This window comes from Choloepus didactylus, chromosome 9 (genome assembly GCF_015220235.1).
Source record: "Choloepus didactylus isolate mChoDid1 chromosome 9, mChoDid1.pri, whole genome shotgun sequence".
NCBI classification, from domain to species: domain Eukaryota; kingdom Metazoa; phylum Chordata; class Mammalia; order Pilosa; family Megalonychidae; genus Choloepus; species Choloepus didactylus.
Window position 1 is genome coordinate 67,126,611 of NC_051315.1, and position 26,998 is coordinate 67,153,608.

Below are 26,998 nucleotides of genomic sequence, written 5' to 3' on the forward strand. Positions count from 1 at the left end.
CAATAACTTTTAATGTCCATGCCAGCTACTTCTAACATATGTGTTACTTCTGGGTTGGTTTGATTGTTCTCCTCATACTGATTATCTCATTTTGGGTTGCATTTTCCTGCTTTTTTGTGTGCTTGGTAATTTTTGAATAGATGCCAGCATTGTGAGTTTTATCTTATGGGGTCTTGGAGGTTTTTCTGTTTTTATAAATATTCTCAACTTTTTTTCTGGGTTGCAGTTATTTGGAAACAGTTTGATCCTTTGGAGTCTTGTTTTTATGATTTGTTGTTCAGGTTGGTGCAGTGCTCAGTCTGAGGTTAATTTTTCCCCCTTCCTGGGTATTCTACCTAATGCTTTGTGAATTAAGAGTTTTTCCAATCCACCTCCTGGGCACAAGTACTATTTCTGGTACTGTGTGAGTGCTGGCACTGTTCTCTAATCGTTTTGGATTATGTTTTCTCCAGCTCTGAATAGTTTTCGTACTTGCATATGCTGAATCCTGAAGGGGAACCCTCTGCTGATCTCCATGGTTCTCTCTGTGCTTCTCTCTCTTCTGTAGTACTTTTTCCTGTGAAATCTAGATGTCTTTGTTTCCCATGACTCTTAACTCCATTTCTTCAACTCTTGGTGCTTACTGAGTTCTGGATTCTTTCCTTGTGCGGCAGCCTGGAAAATCTTCAAAGAGCTAAGCTAGGCAATGTAATGCTTACCTCCTTGTTTGCTTTTTCTTAGGGATTGCTGTCTTTTGTTACCTTATGTATATGTTTGAAAACTTTCTCTTATGTTTTTTTTTTTTTTTTTCAGGTGAGAAGATAACTCTCTAGTCCCTTTTATTCCATCTTGGGTAGCAGTAGGAGTCCCTGCTTTACTTATTTTTTCAGTTGTACTTCTAACTATTCTGTATAATTTAACTATGTCTGTTACTAATTTCAGTCCCTCTTTCTATATATAATATAAGCTCCATAATTTAGGATCTGTTTTTTTAAATGGTGTATCCAAGCTCCTCACATAGTAGGCAGTAAATATTTGTTGTCTCAATATTGAATAGGGATAACAGAAGTAAGATAAAGTTCTCATTCCCCTAGAAGTTCATGGCACATAGTAAGTGGTTGATAAATGTAGTTATTACTTAGTGCAGCATGAAGCAGAGAAGCTATTTTATTTTACTAAAATAGAATATTGGTTAAATGTATGACTGAATCTGTAGACCTTTCTTCAGCATATTTTCTTACAGCTAATGCCATTAAAATGAACACAGATTTTTAGAAGAGGAAGCAGCTCAATAAAAAAAGTACCATTTATTAAGCATTGACTTTGTACCAAGAATTGCTTCTCATCAAATAAGCATACTGTGGTATGCAGATTAGATTCTATCTAGGACAAATGGCACGTCTCAAACCCAGGTTCCTTTTTGTTTTTTAAATGCAATTTTATTGAGGTATATTTACACACCATGTAATACATCCAAAGTATACAATATCATCATATAGTTGTGCATTCATCACCACAATCAATTTTAGAATATTTTCATTACTCCAAAATAAAGAAAAAAATAAAAATAAAGAACACCTAAAACATCCCATACTCCTAACCCCCCTTATTATTTATATATAAATATGTCTTTATTATTCATCTGCCCATACACTGGATAAAGGGAATGTCAGTCACAAGGTTTTCACAATCACATGGTCACACAATGAAAGCTATATAGTTATACAGTCATCATCAAGAAATCAAGTCCACTAGATTACAGCTCAACAGATTCAGGTGTTCCTTCTAGCTATTCTATACATTTCACCCTCAATACTGCCTTTTCTGCATCCCATAAGTTTTGATATGTTGTGTTCTCATTTTCATTTGTCTCTCTATATTTAGCAATTTCTCTTGCTATTTCTTCTTTAACCCACTGTTTGTTTAGGAGCATGTTGTTTAACCTCCAGATATTTGTGAATTTTTTAAGTCCCTGATGGTTATTGACTTCTAATTGTATTCCATTGTGATCAGAGAATGTGTTTTGAATAATTTCAGTGTTTTTAAATTTATTGAGGCTTGTTTTATGGCCCAGCGTATGATCTATTCAGGAGAAAGTTCCATGAGCACTATAGAAGAATGTGTATCCTGGTGATTTGGGATGTAATGTTCAATATATGTCTGTTAATTCAGATTCATTTATCAGGTTGTTTAGATTTTCAGTTTCCTTATTGGTCCTCTGTCGGGTTGATCTGTCTATAGGAGAGAGTGATGTATTGAAGTCTCCCACAGTTATTGTGGAAACATCTATTGCTTACTTCAGTTTTGCCAATGTTTGTCTTATGTATTTTGGGGCACCTTGATTGGGTACATAGACATTTATGATTGTTATTTCTTCTTGTTGAATTGTCCCTTTTATTAGCATATAGTAACCTTCTTTGTCTCTTATGACATCCTTGCATTTAAAGTCTATTTTATCTGAGATTAATATTGTTACTCCTGCTTTCTTTTGGCTATAGCTTGTATGGAATATTTTTTTCCATCCTTTCACTTTCAATTTCTTTGTATCTCTGTGTCTAAGATGAGTCTCTTGTAAGCAACATATTGATGGTTCATATTTTTTAATCCTTTCTGCCAATGTATATATTTTAATTGGGAAGCTTAATCCATTCACATTCAGTGTTTTTACCTACAGATTTTATGCTGTGATCTCAGGCATTCCTCCCAATTCAAGTTGGTGTATGATGAATGGACGGTCACATTTGTCCCCCCACAGTTATTCCAGATTATTTACTAGTTGTTCCTGGTTATTAGTTGTTCCAGGGGGACTAAATGCCTTCCATTCCTCTCTGTGCTGCCATGTTAGGACCGAGAGCCCCTTCGTTTTTTGTTTGTTTTTTGTTTTTTTTTTTTAATTTTATTTTGAAATAAATTCAAAGTTACAGGAACAGTTGCAAAAACAATACAAACCCCGTACACAGCATACCCTGACCCCTCGCCCCGGATACCCCAATCCATCAACTTTAACATGCTGTCACACCACCATTTCTTTCTTTCCCTCCCTTCCTCCCTCCCTCCCTCCCTGTCTATCTTCCATCATCTATTGCTCTGTCTCCTCTTTGTTTTTGAAGGACAGTTTTGCCGGATATAGAATTCTTGGTTGGAAGTTTTTCTCTTTGAGTATCTTAAATATGTCATACCACTGTCTTCCTGCCTCCATGGTTTCTGATGAGAAGTCAGTATATAGTCTTATTGAGCTTCCCTTGTATGTGATGGATTGCCTTTCTCTTGCTGCTTTCAGAATTCTCTCTCTGTCTTTGACATTGGACAATCTGTTTAGTAAGTGTCTTGGATTAGGTCATTCGGATTTATTCTGTTTGGGGTACACTGCCCTTCCTGGACCTGTAATTTCATGTCTTTCATAAGAGTTGGAAAATTTTCAGTGATTATTTCCTTCATTATTGTTTCTGCCCCCTTTCCCTTCTCTTCTCCTTCTGAGACACTCATAACATGTATATTTGTGCACTTCATGTTGTCATTCATTTCCCTGAGATCTTGTTCACATTTTTTCATTCTTTTCCCTGTCTTTTCTTTTGTGTATAGGATTTCAGCTGTTTTGTCCTCCAGTTCATGAATCTTTTCTTTTGCCTCTTCAAATCTGCTGTTGTACATCTCCCTTGTGTTTTTTGTCTCTTCTGTTGTGCCTTTCATTACCATAAGTTCTACCTTTCGTTTTTTCAAGCTTTTGAGTTCTTCTGTATGATTACTCAGTGTCTTCTTTATATTCTTCATCTTTTTTGTCACATTTTCCTTCACTTGAATTGATTTCAGTTGGAAGATTTATTTGAGCATCTTTAATTTGTTGTTTCAACTTCTCCATCTCATTTGTAGTGTTAGTTTGTTCCAATGACTGAGCCATGTCTTTGTGCTTCCTGGTATGACTTGTAATATTTTGCTGGTGTTTAGGCATCTGATTCCCTTGACTTGTTTATTCTGGAGGAGGTCATTTTATCTCTTTTACATAGGGTTTTCTTGTTGGCTGGCTTTGTTCTCCATCTGTTTTTTGACATTCAGTTCAACTTATTCTAGACCTCTAGCATAGCTTCTGTTTAACTGATCATAATTTTTCATTTTTTTTTTTTCTGGTGTTGCCCTTCCTGTATGGAATTTTAGTTTTTTGAGGATAGTCTCCCCAGATAGGATCAACCTCAGTCAGATTTTCCCAGGTAAGACAGGCCCAGAACTCAGGCAGAAGGTGTAATCAGTATCACAGTTCCCTGGAGATGAGACCCAGCCAGGTTCCGGTATTTTCAGCCTCTTGATTCTGTCCTTTTCCTATCCTGCCCAGCAGGTGGTGTTTGTCAGACCACAGCTCCCCACCTGTGTAAAGTGGTATGGTGCCTTTACTTCTCAGCATACTTTGTCTCTGCCAGGGGTGTGGTTGACACAGAGGCTGAGGCAGAGGGCAGGCTTAAGCTGTTTCTGTTTTCCGGCCCTGGGGGTCTGAATTCTCTGAATGAGAGCTGACACTTGTGCTGGCACCTCCTCCTTTCTTGAGGAAGAAACACCCTTCAGGAAATTATCTCCTTCATCTGTCTAGTTACTTTGTCTCTCAGATACTGCTTAACTCCACCCTTGCCTGGGGCAGTGCTAACAACCGAAAAAGCCTGCTGCTTCCTTTATTCTAAAAGGTAAAAAAAAATCCTTTTCAGAGCTGGTCCCAAGCCCTTTGATTCACCAAATCAGGAGCCAGAATTGGTACCTGTCTCTGTGTACCCCCTTGATTGGGGCACAGCCTTTTTCTAGTATTCTGCACTTAGCTAACTCCAAACACCTCTTTTTTTTTCTTTTCTCCCAGCCTCCCTGCCTCCTCCTTGCTGGGGAGAGACCTCTGGATTCTTTTGGTGCTTTCTCTCTTGTTTATCTGAGGTGTATCTGTGCTTGGAGCTTATAATCAGCAGTCTGAATCTGTTGATTAATCAACAATTGGAACTTGGTTTAGCTACCTTCTCTTGCTCCTAGTAGAGATTGCTTCTTTTTCCCAAGGGAAAGTGACTCCAAAACAGCTTGCTGTGCTAATGGGGGAGGGGCACCAACCTCCACCAACTGGGAGACTTTACTTACAGTTCTTCACTATGATGTCAGCCCTTCCCCTCATTCCAGTGTATGTATGGGGTGTATCTGGTCATGGAAGTCCCCTAAACAGTTGGTCCAGACAGTTCCTGGCTATTTATGAGCTGCCCTAGAGGACTAACGAATTTTCACACTTCCTTACATTGCCATCATGCCCCACCTCAAATCTAGGTTCTTAACCATTACACCTAGCTAGCAGGAAGTTAGTTGGATTGTAACAAAGAAGTATATTTAAATTGGTGTGCTAGATAGAGCTCCCTGAGCATGGGAACTGTGCCTTTCCTCCACCTTCTTTTACATTGCTGTTATACAATTCCTGGCACAAAGTTTAAACTGCTTGTAATTAGAGAAGGTAATAAAGTAGCCCACCAGAGATAGGAGACAAATAAACAGTATACCTGCATTGGACATAGTGCTAGAAATAGTTTGTGTATTAATGTGTATATAATGATCTGCTTCTGTGTGGTTAATATGGAGGTATGTTTTTTCAGGATAATGTGTGAAAGCTCACTGCTCCATGCCTGTCATAGCACATCTTAGGGGCTCCATGAATGTCTTCTTTTCAGAAAAAAATGAATGAGTAGTCTTTTTAGAGAAAATAATGTGAATATAGATTATTTGGCAATGTAATTAGGGAAGAAATATAAAATGGTCTGAGAATCTTCATTTTAACCTCGTAAGTTATGTATTTAAGATATTTAAGTACGTGGTTATTTGTCTCTTACAGTTAAATCAATGTATTGAACATTTAGTGAAAAAAAATCTCATTATGTTACAGTTGTCTTTTAAAATCTGCTTTTACTAACAACAAAATTAGAAAAATAGTTTTCTAGTTATTAGAAAATTAGAAAAGGTAAATAATTTGATTTGAGTATCTGTGAAACCTAATCAATTATATTTAACCCAGTGGGCTCTCAGATTTTGGATTACATCTTTCGTACCATACTTAAATACATGGATACAAACACTGCTGACATATTCTGCATCTCTGCATGGCTTATTTGAAAAACAGACACAGTTGCTTATCTGGATGACTATCAAAGTGGTCAACACAGATTGATGGGCTCGCGTGCAGTAGGGAGTGGGTATTATAGATGGTGGTACCTGTACTGTTTGACATGAGATGGCTGAATCTTTAAAATGATTTCAGTGGAATGGCTTTGGTGTTGTTGCAGTAAAGGGCATCCATTCAACCTCAGGTGTTGTGCAGATGGCAAAGCCAAGCTAATATAGAAAAATGAGAAACAAGTGAGTATTTAATGTACAGGAATGCGTGCTCTGCATAACAAATAAATGATGCTAGTAGGTGCAGGAAACCTAGCCAGATGGCTGTACATTAAAACACATGACTCCTTGAGAGAATTGCAAAGTGTAGGCAATTTGCTTAGATTTTCTGCAGGCCTACTGCATATTATATTAGGGTAGGGAGAACAAGAGATTGTGTTTTATTTATTGAAAGTGTTTAGGTGAAATTGGCAGTTATTTAAGTATAATCTGATTTTCATAAGTATTTAGTTTGTCTCTGTGGAAAAGAAGAAGTGGAAAGAGGTTGTTGGTTTTAAAACGAAAGGGTGTAAGGAATGCAATTGTCTAGTGAACCTTTAGCGAATACAGGTCTTCTGGCTCATATTTTTCAGTTTTGTAGAGGTTTTCTGCTAGACAAAAGCTTAATTTCTTTAAACTAACGTGATGAAAGTGTTTCTTTTTCTATTCAGTTTTAATGAATACAGACATGTGCCACATGGAAATTTTGAAGTTGGAAAAGTTAATGTGTTGATTGCTGTGTGAAATGTGACAATTTTCGCTAGTAAAACTAATGCATTTTTGTTTTTTAGCTTAAAGAAAGTGGTTATTGTACAGGTCATGAACCAGATTCCCTGGAATTCAGCACTGTGGGAGGATGGGTATCTACTCGGGCATCAGGCATGAAGAAGAATATCTATGGCAATATTGAGGATCTGGTAAATTTTTTTCTAATTATTATATAATAATTGACCAATATACAGAGATTATTATGAAGTGATTAAAAGCCTTAAAAAGTTAAGAGTTAGATAGTTGAGCCCCCCAAAAGTATACCCCTTTTGATTATAGTAGGCTTAAATACGTATAATAGAAACAATTAAAAGAAAAAACTGGTTATTATTTAATGGTGCTCCTTATCAAGTGTCTAGTATGTAAGCTTTGTAGATGTTCACGGTATCTGATTTGTAAAATATATACATATTATTTTACAAGTCTCATAGAACCTCAGTGGTCAACTTTACTAATATTTTAATCCATTGATTTAGGTAATTTCATCATTACTACTTTGTTGCCTTGGGAGATTTAAAGTTTATTTTTTCCGAAAATAATTTTTTTCTATATAGAATCAAAGAAACTGATTGAAAATGTTTTAAAGTAGCAATATGACACATGATATTTTATGTGTACACCATTTTGTTTTAGCTGATATGATTCCAGTTCTGTAGGAGTTAGTGTGCGAGTAGTGTAAATATGGGCAGCCTGGTTAGGAGTTAGGTATTGTTTATTTGTAGCTTTTCAAGTGACTAGCTGTGTGATCTGTGCAAATTGATTCACCTTTCTAAACTTCAATTTCCTCTTCTATAAAGTAGAATAATGATGACTCACTGCATAGCATTATTATAAGGAGAAAAGGACGTAAAATGAAAACTCTTAGCAGAGTTCTTGGTGTGTAACAGGTGCTTTGTAAATGTTAGTTCTCTCTTATCCTCAATATTTTGAGATTAGTTTAAAAGAACTTTAATATATGAACTATTAAAGTGATGGTCCTAACCATAACTTTACCATCCTAGCCGAAGTTTAACTTTGCTTTTCAAATCTAAATTTCATCATTTGCATTAATATCTTGGTTGATAAGAATGGTAAATCTTTAATGAAATATATTGGTTATTTATAGTTTATACCTGATAATTTAAGGCTTTTAAAAAAGTATCTATATTGTGAACATTCTGTAAATGTTTACATTATTCTGTTTATTTTTTTTTTTTATTGCGCACATTAAAAAATCACTTTTTTCTTTTGGGATTAAAGTAACCTAAATTTAGTTTCAGAGGAGGGAATTTGAATCTTTTCCTGTTGAATTATTAAGATCCTGATTGGAATTAGTAAATATTTGATGGGCTGCTTCATTTAGTACTGCTAGAGCATATAATTTATTTTATTCATTTGTTTTGAGAGATTTAAGGGCCACACATTGTAAATGTATATGCTCACATACTTATTTGCATTAGTAATTACTTAGCACATTTTATTCTTAAGTTTCTTTTGCAATATAAAGTTTCCTCTGAAACTGTGTTAACTTATATTAACTGCTTATATAAAACCTTTACTAAATTAGATATTATGTTATTTTAATCTGTGTGGGTGCATGAAAAAATTTAAGCTTTTTGAACATGTTAATATATTTCTCTAATATCAGTGCATATGTAAAGTATAATAGGTAATGATTCTAATACTAACACCTTATTTAACTGGTTTGAAAAAAGCTAAAGATAGTTGTTTAGTCTAAATTTCTGACATAATCTGAAGATTCAGAAGTGTTGAGTGCTTTCTGTATGTTACGGGGTTGAACTTTTCTTCTTGAATTCTGGTCCCCATTTGTTTTCAAGGTCATTTTAAGGCATTCTAATTACATTCCAACCCAAATATTTCTTAATTTAGTAGTTACCTCTTCATTAAAGGATTACCTAAGCATATCTGATTAACCTCTTTTACACTGGTGCTATAGAGCTGCAGCTCATGGCCAAGAGCAATTATCCAACGCTGCTATGAAAGGTGCCTTGTTATACTTCTCAGTTACTTACACTGCTAGAAGGAAAACAAAATGAAATCTCTAGTGACAAAATTCACTAAGAATCTTGAATGTTCACAAAAGGAATAAAGTATGATATGATGAGCAATTAACTTTTAAAAATTTTCTGAAGAAAATGCTTCGGTTAAAAGTGATACAATATAAACAATTAAAAATAAATATTTATTATTTTAAAAATAACATATAGTCATTAAAGAAGTGTAAAATATTCCTACATGCTATATATATTAAATGCATATAATCACTGTTACCACTTTTAACATGTTTATATTTATCCCCCATCCTAGGCATATATACAAATGTGTGCATATCTATTTTTTAATATAAAAAAGAATCATACTATGTTTATTCTGCTCTTTAAATTTTATGTTAACATAGTAAATGAACATGGGTTTGTACTATCATTTTTAAAGACTATATATAATTCTCTTTTCCTGTTAATTCAACCAAGTCCCTGTTTATGAACAATAAAATTATTATCTTTCAAAGTAATAGAAAACAAAGGGAGAAATCATCATTACTAATTTTTTTGGCATACATCTTTAATTATTTTCTTAGAATACATTCTTAAAGCTTGAATTGTTGGATCAAGCAGTTTATACATTTTTAAGTCTTTGGATCTTTTTGGCCAAATTGGTCTATAGAAATTTTCACCAGTTGACATTCTCACAGGAGTATGAGAACCTTTATTTTACTGAAATTTTTTTGCCTTATAATTTTTATTTTTTTAATTGCTAGTGAATATACACGTTGAAAATGTTTTCAAGCACTTTTTATTTCTTATTTTGTGAATTGCTTACTGCCCATTTCCTTCAACAGTAAATAGACTATTGTTATTTATCTGTCAAAAACCCTTCTGAAAATATATTGCGTTTTTACCTAACAGCTGCTAATTCAAATCTCTGGAACTATTTTTGAGTGGCTCTGTCCTCCTAACACACTTACTTTCTCAGCTACGTGATACATCTCACACATTTATCAAACACATATCTTTTCCCCCCCTTTAAGTTACGTGCTGCATCTCCCTTTGTTGACCTGCTCATTAATACTTCATTAATCTTTTCTACTGTGAGGGGAAAGTAGATAGGTTGAAAGTAGGTTTGAGACAAGAATACATTTTTTTTTCTCAGAATTCTGAGCATCTAGAACTATGCCTGAATAAATTATAGTGCTCCCAAAGTATTGTGGAATAAATGAAAGAATTAATCTGTTACGACATGATCATTTCTTATTTCTTGGGTCCTTTAGTTCTTTGCCTTATGGATAATCTTAGACTAAATTTGGTTTAAAGAAATGTTTTTCAATTCTTAAGATGTTGAATATAGATAAACCAATTTAAAATGAGGTGACAATCTTAGAATGATTTTTCCTCTTTTAAAGTTATATACAAATTTACCTTTCATCTAAGAAGAATTACTAAAGGATATTAGAATTCTGAAGGGCATCACAATTTATCACTTAACCCAATATCTAAAAAGTAATGTTTTATATAAATATATATGGGTATGTGTATACACACACATACACAATTTGCTGGCGGATGTCTAGAATTTACATCATGTATTGTATTAAACAGGTGATTCATATAAAAATGGTAACACCTAGAGGTATAATAGAAAAAAGCAGTCAAGGACCTCGTATGTCAACAGGCCCTGATATCCATCACTTCATCATGGGATCTGAAGGTAAATATAATTGCAAATTTATTATGAAAAAAATAGAGGTTACTGATTCAGTTTTGTGAAAATCTGTGATACTGTGATATCAGATCTTTGGAAGAAAGGCATATTTTATATATTTAAAGAATGGAGATTTAAAATTTTGATTTAATTTGGTACTTAGTAAAGGTTTTATTATAAGAACAACTTATTAAGTTTCCTTCTACGTTTTTCTTTTTCTTTTTCCTTAATATTTCTAGAAACAACTTAGTTATTTTGTTTCTAATTTTCCTTTTAGAGTTTTTAATCTAATTTTAGTGAAGGTAGTTGTTAGGATTAAAAATTTTTTTAATTATACTTTTTTATTTTGAAATAATGTAGATCCAAATTGAGTTGTAAGATCTCAGTCTCCCCCAGTGATAACATCTTGCAATATTATAGGGCAATATCACAACCAGGATATAGAAATTGATATGGTCAAGGAACAGAGCAGTTCCATCACCACAGGCTTCATACTGTTACCCTTTTATACTCATACCCAACTGCTTCCCCCATTCCTCCCCATTACTGACAATCACTAAGCTGTTCTCCATTTCTATAATTTTATCATTTCAAGAATGTTATGTAAATAGAATCATACAGTATGTGAATTTTTAAAAATTCTTAAATATAGTTTAAGACTCTTCTCCATTTCTGTATATCACAACACTAAGATTTTGCTGTTTAGGATCTCTCTGCAGAAGCTATAGAGAATGCAGAGGCTATAGTTTTCACCCCCTGAATTGTGTGTTTGCATGTTTAAGTGTAATACATGTCAGTGTATATTGGTACACATATCAATATATAATGCAATATATATCACTGAAGAGAACACACTGATTAAAGAAATATAAAAATTTGGTATGATTTCCAAACTTAAGTAGTGGAAATAAAAACTACAAAAGGATCTTTATACCTAAATGTATCATGTGACCCTACAAGCATATTAAAAAATGTGCATTTAAATACAATTTCTCTGTAATTGTCATGTCACATTAGACCCATTTACAATGGCAAAACCCTCTGAAGATACGGTAGGAAAGAAATCTTGTTTCCTTGCTCTTGGGTTTTCTGCAAAACAAACAGCAGAGCCCTGAGTAAAAGCCTGTTCCAGTGAAGCCTCCCACTTGGTAAACACCAAGGAATTGACTCTTCTTACTTGGGGTTGAGACATTAGGTTACACATTGACAGACAGTCATTTGGACCTCAGAATACAGTGTGAGAACCAGAAGCTTTACATTTTAAGACATACTCCATTCAAGCTTAACAGGATTATTGAAACGATAGGTCTGTAACCTGGGAACAAGGAGCTGGTTCAAACCAATAAAGCTACTTTGACTGAGTCAAAAGTCAGCGAAGAAGGCAGTCAGGCACTGAAGTGTTAAGAGGATCCAATTTGAAAACCAAGTACACCCCACTACCCTAGTCAGTGTGGGAGTGATACCAATTGACTTTTTAAACCCTTAGTCCTTCAAAGTCTATTTGGTATAATTTTCCATTGCTACCACTGGGCACATCCTAAATACTATGTTCACTGTCACTATCTCAGGCATGCCATGCCTTGCATATTAGCAGAGTTTAAGTCCAACCTGCAGCCTAGCCGTGAAGCATAAGCTTCCCACTTTTGGACCCAATATGGTTAGTCCTTGGTGCCAGAAGCCATGTCCCATCTTTTCCCACCCTTCCCTTCTCATCCCCCTCCCATAATTTCTTATGAGATTAAGTCCCATATTTGAAACATGCTCCAACTCTACCAGAAGGTAAGGGGTTTATAATTACATGTGCAGTCATACATGTCTTGTCTGCCGTTCCTGTGAAAAACCTTGCAGTTCCTTTTCTTTTTTAATTACCTATATTCTTCATCCAATATTTATTTATTTAAGCAGTTTTATTGAGATATATACAGTCCGTCCAAGGTGTACAGTCAGTGGCTTTTAGTATAATTACAGAGTTGTGCATTCATCACCACAGTCAATTTTAGAGCATTTTCATTACTCCAAAAAGAACCCCACACCCCTCAGCAGTCACTTCTCAATCCCTGTCTTTCCCCAGACCTAGATAACCACTAATCTAATTCTGTCTCCATAGATTTATTTGTATTTAAAGAATACTAAAATATTACTGTTAACTGTAGTTCATGGTTTGCTTTACATGTATTTTTCCCATGTGCCACCCTATTATTAACACCTTGTAATAGTGTTGTACATTTGTTATAGTTCTTGAAAGAACATTTTTATATTTGTGCAATTCACCACAGACATCATCGACCACAGAATTCAGTATGTTATACATCCCATGTTTTATCTCTAGTGTTCCTTCTAATAACACACGACCTAAAACTACCCCTTTCATCCACATTCACACACATAATTCAGTGTTTTAACATTTTATATTATTGTATTCTTTAATTTTATCAGAAATATTAGGGGGAAAGAACTGATAAAACGTTCTGTTATCTTATTTTTCTATAATTATATCTTTTGCTTTTACTATTTGGTTTTTAAAAGAAAAGTGGAATTTAAAGTTCTGTTGTTTCACATGTCTTTTTAAATTTTGTTGGTATTTCTGATTTCACTACCGACATTAAATAATGCTGGTTAGATTAGTATATAGTTTTTTATCTCATCCAAAACATTTAACCTTTCCCTCTATATTTTGCAAACTAACTTTTATATAGGGACTATGAATTGTATGGATAAGGTGAACAATTTTTAAATTCTTAGAGTAATGAAGAGGGACACCCCTTAAATCCAGAAAAATATGGTAAATTAAATTGAATTATTTCTAAATTAGCAGAGTAGCTCATTAATTTCAGAAGGTGGTACAACTAAAAGAAGAGATAATTCAGGAAACATTTAGCTATATTCATAGATAAAAGGACAATTATATGAACTAAGATGTTAGGACATAAATTCTAACCTCTGACAGTGAGTCTGGAAAGGAAAAAAAAGAACAAATTAAGTCTGTTATTGACACACTAGAATTGACTATTGGGCTGACAACCAAATGGTATGCCTTACATTTTTTCATGATACTTGGAGACAAACCTTTGTCAAAATATCTTACCAATTTACTTTCATATTCCTTTTCTGGCATACTCTTGTATAGAAAACAGAGCTACATTTTTAATATGAAAAATAAAACACTTAATGTTTTTAAAATAGCTCTCTAATAAATATTCTGGAACTTCTTGTATTTATGCATCTTCTAAAAGTTAAAAAAAGAATATTTTATGTCACTGTGAATAACAAATAGGCATTAAAACTGACAAGTATTAATTATACTATAGATGTATACATAGTTGGAGTCAACTCTATAAATACAAGTGATCTTTTCAACTAACTGCATCACCATTTTTTTTCCTCCCATCCAGTTATTTTTGGTTGCTAGGTACTATGCTGGCTCGTTGAAGAATACAGATAATAATGGGCCATTATAATAATGTATGACACAGTCTATGATAGAAGTTACACAGGAGAAATAGAAATAAATTCAGATTGATGTGTGCTTAAGAATGCTTCACCAGAGAGGCCATTCTAAATAAAATGAGCCTGAAGGTTGATAAATAGAAAGTAATTCCAGGTAGAGTTGAGGAAAGAAGGTGGGGAGTGAGTTGCCCTACAGAGGGAATAGCATGTAGGTAGGCTTAGAGTGAGAGCTTCAGCCTCATGAAGCTGCCAGATTTGTAGTATAACTGGAAATATAAGGTTTACTGTGGGGTGGGGGTAGCCAGCAGGGCTAGAGGCAGAGTGGTGAGGGTTATGGGGTAACTTGAGAGATAATCTTCTCATTCTATTAAATATAATTTGAACTTTTATCTAAACCACTGGGCTGCCTCCCTCAATAGTAAATTACTGTATGGACTTAAGGAAAGCAAACTCATTTTAATAATAATCAAAGAAATACAGGAAACATGCTTTTTAAAAACTTATGTCTTGTACACTAGGCTTAATTACTGTAGTTAAGTAAGATTTTATATTGTAACTATTCAAAATAGAAAACTGATTAAGAACATGAATCATGAAGTCTGTCATATCTGAATTTTAATCTTGGGTCCACAATTTATGTTTCTGTGACTCGGTGTAAGTTAGGTAAGTCTCTCTGCCCAAAGTGTACAGCAGTAAAATGGGAATAATAAAAGTATCCATCTCCATAAGGTTGTTGTGAAGATTAAATGAGGTTGTGTTAGACAATTTATAAGCATGTAAGTACTTAATAAATACTAACTTTTAGTACTTGTTCCAGTTTGATAATGCTGCCACTATACAAAATACCAGAGATGGCTTGGCTTTTCTAAAGGGAAGTTATTCGGTTACAAAGTTACTGTTCTAAGGCCATAGAGGTGTCCAGACTAAGGCATCAGCAAGATGATACTTTCACTGAAGAATGGCCAATGGGGTCCCAAATACCTGTCAGCTAGAAAGGCATGTGGCTGGCATCTGCTGGTCCTTTGCTCCTGGACTGTGTTTCAAAATGGCTTACTCCAAAATATCTCTGGGCTTCTCTCTTCACTCCTCTCTCTCAGTTCCCATACGTCCTTGCTTCTTTCTCCCAGAGCATTTCTCTTTAAGCATCTGGGGGTCCTCTCTTATTTCTCCGAGGCAAACTCTGGCTTCATTTCTTAGCTTAGCATCTCCAAATGTCCTTTTGTCTGCATCTCCAAGCGTCTCCAAGCGTCAGCAAGAGTCAGCAAGCTTCAGCAAGCATCTGGGTCTGTGTCAACTCTTAGCTTCTCTCTTAAATACTCCAGTGAACTAATCAAGACCTATCCTGCATGGCTGGGGCCACACCTTCATGGAAATAATCTAATCGATAGCATCACCCACAGCTGGGTGAGTCATATCTCCATGGAAACAGTCAATCAAAAGTTACCACCCTAATCAAAATACTAGTAAATTTGCCCCCACAAGATTGCATTAAAGAACATGGCTTTTTGGAGGGCATAATATATCCAGACTGGCACAGTGCTATTACTGTGGCTGTTTACTATTTTGGTATCAGTGATCTTTACAAGTGTATTTATGTTCCCTAATCCCCATTTCAATTTATATGTGAATATAACTTCCTGCCCTTAAATGTGAACCATGAACTTTTTCCTCCAAGCTTTAAAAAACTTCTTTTGATATAGTTAAATCATTTGATGAGAACTTTGCACATTATTAGTATCACAATACCTATTTTCTCCTGTCTCACTAAGTTCCACATGTTTGACCACGTTAAATTTAATTTTTTGTCATTTTGTTATGAATTTTTCATAATGATCTTTCAACAAGCAGCTTCCTTCCATTTTAGATAACATTAGCAATGTAATGAAAATTATAATAAAGTCAAAGCATTTGATATGTTTCACATTCTTTTTTCTATATATGGAATTTACTAGTAACAATGTTTTGCTCTTTTATTTGAAAAAATGGTTAAAAGCACATTTTTATTTTTCAACCCATGACCCATCCTTGTTTTAATCTTTGTTCTACAACTATACGAAATGCTCACCATCAGTTCTGTAAAGTTTTACCAGTCATCTTTTGGTTAAATAAAGCTTATCCTTTGGATTCCTCGGGAAAGGCACATTTTTATATCCCCTGAATTCTGCATGTTCTAAACTGTTTTTATATGGCCTTGATTCTTGAAGGATAGCTTGGGTGGATATAATATCCTCGGAGCATACTTTCTTTCGTTAAGATCCTTGAAAACACCATTCCACTATTGCCTTGGCTGTGTATGTTGTTTTAAATAAATCTGATGCCAGTCTAGTTCTCTTGTCTTTGTAGCTTGTTTACTCTTTTTGCCTGGAGGTCTTAAGAAATAGTTTTCTTTATCATTAAAGCCTAATTTTACTAGGCTGTGTCTCAGAGTTGATTGTGCTGGGTCAGTTTCTCTCGTACTCATGAGACTCTATATATGTAGATATCTTGGATTATAGTGTTAAATATTAGGGCTTTTTTTTTAATTGTTTTTATTTTTCTTCCTTAGGGACACCAAGTATACACATTTGACTTCCTTTACCTGTCTTCTAGTTGAACCATTTGTTCTCTGGTCCCCTTTACTCTGATTTATTTTCTTATTTCATTTTTATTCTCTTGGTTATTTTCTAGCTTTTCTTCAATGTCCTTTATTAGGTTTTCATTTGTATCTGTTTTCTATTTTCCTTTGAGTATCTCATAATTTAGTTTTCATTTTTTATTTTATTTTCCTTCTATTTCTTTCCTGAGAGTGTTCATCTCTCATTTCATTTCTTTTTGTTTTTTGTCCATTTCTTTTTTTGGTTTTTGTATTTCTGATTCAAGTTTTTTTGTTTTGTTTTGTTTTGTTTTGTTTTCTATATCCAAATATTTGCCTGAGGATATTGTTTGAAATGTTGTGGTACAGTTTTCTTCAGAATCACAGTTAGTTTTTTGGGGAACACTTCATTGACAGAAGGGGTTTTATTTGCATTTCCTGACTTTCTTAGGTATTTTTTTTTTTTTTTTTAATGGATTTGGTCTGCTGTTTTCTATTCCTTTGTATTACTTTGGAAAGTTTCCCAGTTTGAGAGTGCTTTTTTTCCTGTTACTTCTATGCTCTTAGATATTTGTTTTATGAATGTGTTTTTGGTGGGGAGAGGATGCCATGTTTTGTTTCTCTTTCATTTCACAGATCTTTAATTTCCCTCTCATTTCATTCTTTCCCTCATTGCCTTGTCTTCAAGGAGTACTGCCTTGTACATTTGCATTTATATTCTCCTGAAACCATGCTTCTCCAAGACTGCTATTTCTGGTTCTGCCCATTTTTTAAGCCCCTTTGCATAGCCAGGGCTGTAAACTACCAAGTTTTGTACAGTATTTTTGTATTTATCGTTGTATTCTTACTTCCTGGGGATGATATTTTCTATATTTTCTACAATTCCTCTGCTGTCTTCTGCTCTTTCTTTTAAGCTTCTCCTTCCCTGCTTTCCACTCTTATAAGCCTGTAGCAGCTGGAAGCTGCAGGAGGTCTTTCAGAATTTTTTCTTTTTACCTCTCTTTACACATAATTTAGAGGTTGCAGTGTTCTCCATCTCCAGTACTGAAGGTTTAGGTCCTATGTGATTGTATTTGTTCTCCTTGTTGATTTTCATGTTTTATGGGTAAAAGAGGAGAGAGAGGGGCGAGTCTGAATCAGATGACTACCATTCTTCTTAATCCTGAAGTCACCTGTAAGTATATTTTCAGATTATGTAAGATTTTATTTGCTTCAAGCAAACAGTTGCAATTTTATGTCAAATAGCAATTGAAGCCCTCAGTTTTCTTTGAGAACACACATTATATTTGAAAATTACAAAACAGAAAATTCCTAAATTTAAGGCAATGTGCTTTTCTTGAAATAGAAAGAAAACTGAGTGCAATGTGACTCTCTGTGAAATCTGTTTATGATGTCACATTGCCATGGCTTTATTCATAAATAGTTGTATAAGTGGATATGAAATGTTGATATAATGTGTATATAATCAAGTATTAAGGAATAGAAGTTTCATATCACTTGGCTGACATAATCTTCCCAATTCTTATTTATTGAATAAATAAAAGAAAATCCCATGGAAATAGGCCTTGTGATAAAATGGATTTGGATGTAGTCATTTGTGCTTGGATTAATTTGAATATATGTCTGAATGGAACCTGCCCGTCAAACTGCATTTGGGACCTGATGGATTTTTGATTTCACATTGGGATCCCAGAACTCCTAGCTGGCTAGTTGTATAGACTTGCCTTGGTCATTTCATTAATCTTACAACAATGCACTGTCTTGTTTTGTTCCTCTGAATTTTTTTTTCCCCTCACTAATTGTTATGGTGGGTTTTATTGTTTTTTTGAGTGTCTACACTATACATATGAAGCCCTTTGGATATATAAAAGTTTAAGGCATGATTCTTTCTCACTAGTACCTTAGAATTTTAGTGTAGAATTGAGAATTTTCTTCAAATATTTGCTAATGTAAAGGCATATACATTTTTTTTTAATCATCATTTTATTGAGATATATTCACATACCACGCAGTCATACAAAACAAATTGTACTTTCGATTGTTTACAGTACCATTACATAGTTGTACATTCATCACCTAAATCAATCCCTGACACCTTCATTAGCACACACACAAAAATAACAAGAATAATAATTAGAGTGAAAAAGAGCAATTGAAGTAAAAAAGAACACTAGGTACCTTTGTCTGTTTGTTTGCTTCCCCTACTTTTCTACACATCGATCCATAAACTAGACAAAGTGGAGTTTGGTCCTTATGGCATTCCCAATCCCACTGTCACCCCTCATAAGCTACATTTTTATACAACTGTCTTCGAGATTCATGGGTTCTGGGTTGTAGTTTAATAGTTTCAGGTATCCACCACCAGCTACCCCAATTCTTTAGAACCTAAAAAAGGTTGTCTAAAGTGTGCGTAAGAGTGCCCACCAGAGTGATCTCTCGGCTCGTTTTGGAATCTCTCTGCCACTGAAGCTTATTTCATTTCCTTTCACATCCCCCTTTTGGTCAAGAAGATGTTCTCCATCCCACGATGCCGGGTCTACATTCCTCCCCGGGAGTCATATTCCACGTTGCCAGGGAGATTCACTTCCCTGGGTGTCTGATCCCACGTAGGGGGGAGGGCAGTGATTTCACCTTTCAAGTTGGCTTAGCCAGAGAGAGAGGGCCACATCTGAGCAACAAAGAGGCATTCAGGAGGAGACTCTTAGGCACAAATACAGGGAGGCCTAGCCTCTCCTTTGCAGCAACCGTCTTCCCAAGGGTAAAACTTATGGTAGAGGGCTCAACCCATCAAACCCCCAGTCCCCTATGTCTGTGGTCATGTTAGCAACCATGGAGGTGGGGTAGGCGAATACCCCTGCATTCTCCACAGGCTCCTCAAGGGGGCACTACATCGTTTTTTTGTTTTTTTGTTTTTTTTTCCTTGTTTGTCTTTTTTCTTTTTTTTTTTTTTTTAACTTTCCCTTCTTTTTTCAAATCAACTGTATGAAAAAAAAAGTTAAAAAGAAAACAAACATATAATAAAAGAACATTTCAAAGAGACCATAGCAAGGGAGTAAGAAAAAGACAACTAACCTAAGATAACTGCTTAACTTCCAACATGTTCCTACTTTACCCCAAGAAAGTTACATACTATAGCAACATTTCAGTGAACTTGTTCCTACTACATCCATCAGAAATTAACAGACCCTAGTCATTTCTGGGCATCCCCAGAACGTTAAATAGCTTATCTGTTCTTCTTGGATTATTGTTCCCCCTTCCTTAATTGCTCTCTACTGCTAGTTCCCCTACATTCTACATTATAAACCATTTGTTTTACATTTTTCAAAGTTCACATTAGTGGTAGCATATAATATTTCTCTTTTTGTGCCTGGCTTATTTCGCTCAGCATTATGTCTTCAAGGTTCATCCATGTTGTCATATGTTTCACCAGATCGTTCCTTCTTACTGCCGCGTAGTATTCCATCGTGTGTATATACCACATTTTATTTATCCACTCATCTGTTGAAGGACATTTGGGTTGTTTCCATCTCTTGGCAATTGTGAATAATGCTGCTATGAACATTGGCGTGCAGATATCTGTTCGTGTCACTGCTTTCCGATCTTCCGGGTATATCCCGAGAAGTGCAATCGCTGGATCGAATGGTAGCTCTATCTCTAGTTTTCTAAGGAACTGCCAGACTGACTTCCAGAGTGGCTGAACCATTATACAGTCCCACCAACAATGAATAAGAGTTCCAATTTCTCCACATCCCCTCCAGCATTTGTAGTTTCCTGTTTGTTTAATGGCAGCCATTCTAACCGGTGTTAGATGGTATCTCATTGTGGTCTTAATTTGCATCTCTCTAATAGCTAGTGAAGCTGAACATTTTTTCATGTGTTTCTTGGCCATTTGTATTTCCTCTTCAGAGAACTGTCTTTTCATATCTTTTGCCCATTTTATAATTGGGCTGTCTGTACTATTGTCATTGAGTTGTAGGATTTCTTTGTATATGCAAGATATCAGTCTTTTGTCAGATACATGGTTTCCAAAAATTTTTTCCCATTGAGTTGGCTGCCTCTTTACCTTTTTGAGAAATTCCTTTGAGGTGCAGAAACTTCTAAGCTTGAGGAGTTCCCATTTATCTATTTTCTCTTTTGTTGCTTGTGCTTTGGGTGTAAAGTCTAGGAAGTGGCCTCCTAATACAAGGTCTTGAAGATGTTTTCCTACATTATCTTCTAGGAGTTTTATGGTACTTTCTTTTATATTGAGATCTTTGGTCCATTTTGAGTTAATTTTTGTGTAGGGGGTGAGGTAGGGGTCCTCTTTCATTCTTTTGGATATGGATATCCAACTCTCCCAGCCCCATTTGTTGAAAAGACCATTATGGCTCAGTTCGGTGACTTTGGGGGCCTTATCAAAGATCAGTCGGCCATAGATCTGAGGGTCTATCTCTGAATTCTCAATTCGATTCCATTGATCTATATGTCTGTCTTTGTGCCAGTACCATGCTGTTTTGGCAACTGTGGCTTTATAATAAGCTTCAAAGTCAGGGAGTGTAAGTCCTCCCACTTCGTTTTTCTTTTTTAAAGTGTCTTTAGCAATTCGAGGCATCTTCCCTTTCCAAATAAATTTGATAACTAGCTTTTCCAAGTCTGCAAAGTAGGTTGTTGGAATTTTGATTGGGATTGCATTGAATCTGTAGATGAGTTTGGGTAGAATTGACATCTTAATGACATTTAGCCTTCCTATCCATGAACATGGAATATTTTTCCATCTTTTAAGGTCCCCTTCTATTTCTTTTAGTAGAGTTATGTAGTTTTCTTTGTATAGGTCTTTTACATCTTTGGTTAAGTTTATTCCTAGGTACTTGATTTTTTTAGTTGCTATTGAAAATGGTATCTTTTTCTTGAGTGTCTCTTCAGTTTGTTCATTTCTAGCATATAGAAACATTACTGACTTATGTGCATTAATCTTGTATCCCGCTACTTTGCTAAATTTGTTTATTAGCTCTAGTAGGTGTATCGTTGATTTCTCAGGGTTTTCTAGATATAAGATCATATCATCTGCAAACAATGACAGTTTTACTTCTTCTTTTCCAATTTGGATGCCTTTTATTTCTTTGTCTTGCCGGATTGCCCTGGCTAGCACTTCCAGCACAATGTTGAATAACAGTGGTGACAGCGGGCATCCTTGTCTTGTTCCTGATCTTAGAGGGAAGGATTTCAGTCTCTCACCATTGAGTACTATGCTGGCTGTGGGTTTTTCATATATGCTCTTTATCATGTTGAGGAAGTTTCCTTCAATTCCTACCTTTTCAAGTGTTTTTATCAAAAAGGGATGTTGGATTTTGTCAAATGCTTTTTCAGCATCTATTGAGATGATCAATTGATTTTTCCCTTTCGAGTTTTTAATGTGTTGTAATACATTGATTGTTTTTCTTATGTTGAACCATCCTTGCATGCCTGGAATGAACCCCACTTGGTCATGGTGTATGATTTTTTTAATGTGTCTTTGGATTCGATTTGCAAGTATTTTGTTGAGGATTTTTGCATCTATATTCATTAGGGAGATTGGCCGGTAGTTTTCCTTTTTTGTAGCATCTTTGCCTGGTTTTGGTATTAGATTGATGTTAGCTTCATAAAATGAGTTAGGTAGTGTTCCATTTTTTTCAATGTTTTGAAAGAGTTTGAGTAAGATTGGTGTCAGTTCTTTCTGGAAAGTTTGGTAGAATTCCCCTGTGAAGCCATCTGGCCCTGGGCATTTATTTGTGGGAAGATTTTTGATGACTGATTGGATCTCTTTGCTTGTGATGGGTTGGTTGAGGTCTTCTATTTCTTCTCTGGTCAGTCTAGGTTGTTCATATGTTTCCAGGAAATTGTCCATTTCTTCTACATTATCCAGTTTGTTGCCATACAGTTGTTCATAATATCCTCTTATAATTTTTTTAATTTCTTCAGGATCTGCAGTTATGTCACCTTTTTCATTCATTATTTTGTTTATATGGGTCTTCTCTCTTTTTGATTTTGTCAGTCTAGCTAGGGGCTTGTCAATCTTGTTGATCTTCTCAAAGAACCAACTTTTGGTGATATTTATCCTTTCTATTGTTTTTTTGTTCTCTATGTCATTTATTTCTGCTTTAATCCTTGTTATTTCTTTTCTTGTACTTGGTTTAGGATTGGTTTGCTGTTCATTTTCTAGCTTCTTCAGTTGATCCATTAGTTCTTTGATTTTGGCTCTTTCTTCCTTTTTAATATATGCGTTTAGTGCTATAAATTTCCCCCTTAGCACTGCTTTTGCTGCATCCCATAGGTTTTGGTATGTTGTGTTCTCATTTTCATTCGTCTCTATGTATTTAGCAATTTCTCTTGCTATTTCTTCTTTAACCCACTGATTGTTTAGGAGTGTGTTGTTTAACCTCCAGGTATTTGTGAATTTTCTAAGTCTCTGATGGTTATTGACTTCTAATTGTATTCCATTGTGGTCAGAGAATGTGCTTTGAATAATTTCAATCTTTTTAAATTTATTGAGGCTTGTTTTATGTCCCAGCATATGATCTATTCTGGAGAAAGTTCCGTGAGCACTAGAAAAGTATGTGTATCCTGGTGATTTGGGATGTAATGTCCTGTAGATGTCTGTTAAATCTAATTCATTTATCAGATTGTTTAGGTTTTCAATTTCCTTATTGGTCTTCTGTCTGGTTGATCTATCTATAGGAGAGAGTGATGTGTTGAAGTCTCCCACAATTATTGTGGAAACATCAATTGCTTCCTTTAGTTTTGCCAATGTTTCTCTCATGTATTTTGTGGCACCTTGATTGGGTGCATAGACATTTACGATTGTTATTTCTTCTTGCTGAATTGCCCCTTTTATTAGTATGTAGTGGCCTTCTTTGTCTCTCAAAACATCCCTGCATTTGAAGTCTATTTTATCTGAGATTAATATTGCTACACCTGCTTTCTTTTGGCTGTAGCTTGCATGAAATATTTTTTTCCATCCTTTCACTTTCAGTTTCTTTGTGTCCCTGTGTCTAAGATGAGTCTCTTGTATGCAACATATTGATGGTTCATTTTTTTTGATCCATTCTGCGAATCTATATCTTTTAATTGGGGAGTTTAATCCATTTACATTCAACGTTAAAACCGTGAAGGCATTTCTTGAATCGGCCATCTTATCCTTTGGATTATGTTTGCCATATTTTTCCCTCTCTCTATTAATATCCTTTATTGTACCCATACCGAATCTCTTTAGTACTGAACCTTTCTCCAAGTCTCTCTGTCCTGTCTTTGTTTCTCTGTCTGTAGGGCTCCCTTTAGTATCTCCAGTAGGGCAGGTCTCTTGTTAGCAAATTCTCTCAGCATTTCTTTGTCTGTGAAAAATTTAAGCTCTCCCTCAAATTTGAAGGAGAGCTTTGCTGGATAAAGTATTCTTGGCTGGAAATTCCTCTCACTCAGAATTTTAAATATATCGTGCCACTGCCTTCTCGCCTCCATGGTGGCTGCTGAGTAGTCACTACTTAGTCTTATGCTGTTTCCTTTGTATGTGGTGAATTGCTTTTCTCTTGCTGCTTTCAGAACTTGCTCCTTCTCTTCTATGTTTGACAGTGTGATCAGTATATGTCTCGGAGTGGGTTTTTTTGGATTTATTCTATTTGGAGTTCGCTGAGCATTTATGATTTGTGTATTTATGTTGTTTAGAAGATTTGGGAAGTTTTCCCCAACAATTTCTTTGAATACTCTTCCTAGACCTTTACCCTTTTCTTCCCCTTCTGGGACACCAATGAGTCTTATATTCGGACGTTTCATATTATCTATCATATCCCTGAGGTCCATTTCGAGTTTTTCAATTTTTTTCCCCATTCTTTCTTTTATGTTTTCATTTTCCATTCTGTCATCTTCCAGGTCACTGATTCGTTGTTCAACTTCCTCTAGTCTTGTACTATGAGTGTCCAGAATCTTTTTAATTTGGTCAACAGTTTCTTTAATTTCCATAAGATCATCCATTTTTTTATTTAGTCTTGCAATGTCTTCTTTATGCTCTTCTAGGGTCTTCTTGATTTCCTTCATATCCCGTACTAGGGTCTCATTGTTCATCTTTAGTTCTTTGAGTAGCTGCTCTAGGTGTGTCTCTTCTGGTCTTTTGATTTGGGTGCTTGGGCTTGGGTTATCCATATCGTCTGGTTTTTTCATATGCTTTATAATTTTCTGTTGTTTTTGGCCTCGTGGCATTTGCTGACCTTGATAGGGTTCTTTTAGGGTTTGTAGACCAGTTGAAGTCCTTATCTCTAATTTATCAGATCTACAGCTTCGTGGAGTACACTTTCTCTAACTAACCAGCAGGTGGCGTCCACGAGCCACCTGTTCTCCACAAGCCAGATCTCCCCTGCTTAGCCTTTTTGGTGAGTGGGGGAGTGAGTCTTGTGGGGCCCAATTGGTGTACCAAGCTTGCGTGTGTAGTTGGTGTTGCCTGCCCTGTATGTGGGGCGTGTTTCTGGGCAGTCGGGGAGGGGGGGTGGCCCTAACAATCAAATCTCCCTGATGATCCTAGAGTTTTAAAGCTACTGCAATAGTCTAATCCTTCAGTTCAGTCCTGCCACAGTTTGTCTCTGCCACTGACCCACAAGTCTTTGGTATTGGCGTATGGCTCCTGAGACTTGCAAGTGGGCCCCTCTTCCAGGCTGTGCACCCCGGGTCCTCTGTTGAGGGATGACTGTGCTATGTCGCAGGTGAGTGCCGTCCCCCCAGGGCAGTTCTGGGCTGCTGGGCTGTGTTGGGAGGCTCCCAGTCTGCTCAAATGATGGCTGAATGGGGCTCTGTTAATTCACACTGCTCCCCCTTCCCAGCTCTGGGACATTCAGCTGAGGTTGCAGGGAAGGCTAATGTCCACGCCCAGTTTTGTGGTGTGTGCCTGTTATTTGAAGCACTTCCGTCACACTGGGTTGTCTGGGGCAGCTCTGGGCTATGGGGCTGGCGATGGGCAGGAGTGTTTCCTGTCCACCAGGATGGTGGCTGTGAGCGGACACCCCCCTTTTCTTGGGAAGTTGTGTTGTTTAGTGAATTTTCTCAGCCACTGGATTATTGCCTTTTGTCTCAGAGCTCTCTTAGTTCTGCTCTTGACTTGACGTGCCCAAATTTCAATTCTTTGAAGCTTTCTGTATTGAGCTTCTTAGAGTAATTGTTTTAGAAAAAGCAAAAAGGATTTAAAAAAAAAAAAAAAACGGCCCTCCTCAGAGATCTAATGGGTTATTGAAATGCTAATAGACAAAGCAACCAGGGCCATTAAGGAAAGGTGCCCAGGGCAGAGAGATCAGCCTTGCTTCGGGATTTGCATATGCGCCTCAAGGCCTGATCTCCGCCCTTCCCCTTTCTGTGTTCACCAGAACTCCAAAAATCCTCTGCTTTTATTTTGGAGTTTTTCGTGTTGTTTTTTTTCTATGCCTGTCTCCTCTCTGCTGGGCTGGCTGCTCTCAGAGTCTCTGGTGTCTGGCCTCAGTCTATCTATGGTTGGAGTTTGAATCAGTAGAATGAGTTTCCGGTAAGAGCAGCCACTGCAATTCTCCCTTCTCCTTCCTGGAGCTGACAGCCCCTCCTCCCCCGGGACTGAGCCTGGCAGGGAGGGGCACGGGTCCCCTGGCCGCAAAAACTTACAGATTTCGCTGATCTCAGCAGTTCCACGTTTTCATGAGTGTTGTATGAAGTATGCCCAAAGACAGATTGCTCTGTGGTGTCCAGTCCACGCAGTTCCTGGCTTTTTACCTACTTTCCTGGAGGAGTAACTAAAACATACAGCTCACCAGTCTGCCATCTTGCCCCGCCCCAGCGGCATATACATTTTTATATCAATTTTTGAGTAGGAAATAATGTACAAATTCAAACATGAATATTACATGTACAAAATTCAAAAGACACACAAGGACATATAGGAATGTCTGCTTCCCATCCCTGTCATCTAGGCATTTCCTCCTCCCCCCAACCTGCCCAGAGTCAACACTATTTCTCTGTCTACACACACACACACACACACATACATACATACATGAAAATGTAAATGAGAGTTTACTACTCTTTGCTTTGCACTTAATTTTGTAGAGATTACTCCATATCATCACATTTAAAGCCACTTCATTCTCTCTGACTCTTTGGCAGCTTTGTAATATTCCATTATATGGTCTGCTTACATTTATTTGATTAATTAATTTAACCAGACCCCCATTGATGGACATTTAAGTTGCTTCCAGTTTTTTTCTGTTGTCTTTGTATTTAGACTATTATGCAGTAATCCAAAGAAATATTTTTAAATGAATTCTTAGATGTAAGGAAAGATTTCACAAAAAGCTGGGAACTTGGAGTTTAGTTTTAAATGGAAAAGTTTTCCTTTCTAGAATCATGGCTTATACTGAC

General features: G+C 36.0%; 1 protein-coding gene across 3 annotated transcripts in view; it reads left to right on the plus strand.

Annotated features, from left to right (window-relative positions):
• AGPS (alkylglycerone phosphate synthase) overlaps window positions 1-26,998 on the plus strand; it is a 175,847-nt gene that overhangs the window by 64,498 nt on the left and 84,351 nt on the right. For all 3 annotated transcript variants that reach the window (XM_037848960.1, XM_037848959.1, XM_037848958.1), the window contains exons 9-10: window positions 6,927-7,052; window positions 10,500-10,608. In XM_037848960.1, the coding sequence (XP_037704888.1) occupies window positions 6,927-7,052; window positions 10,500-10,608 (235 nt within the window). The remainder of the gene's footprint in view (window positions 1-6,926; window positions 7,053-10,499; window positions 10,609-26,998) is intronic.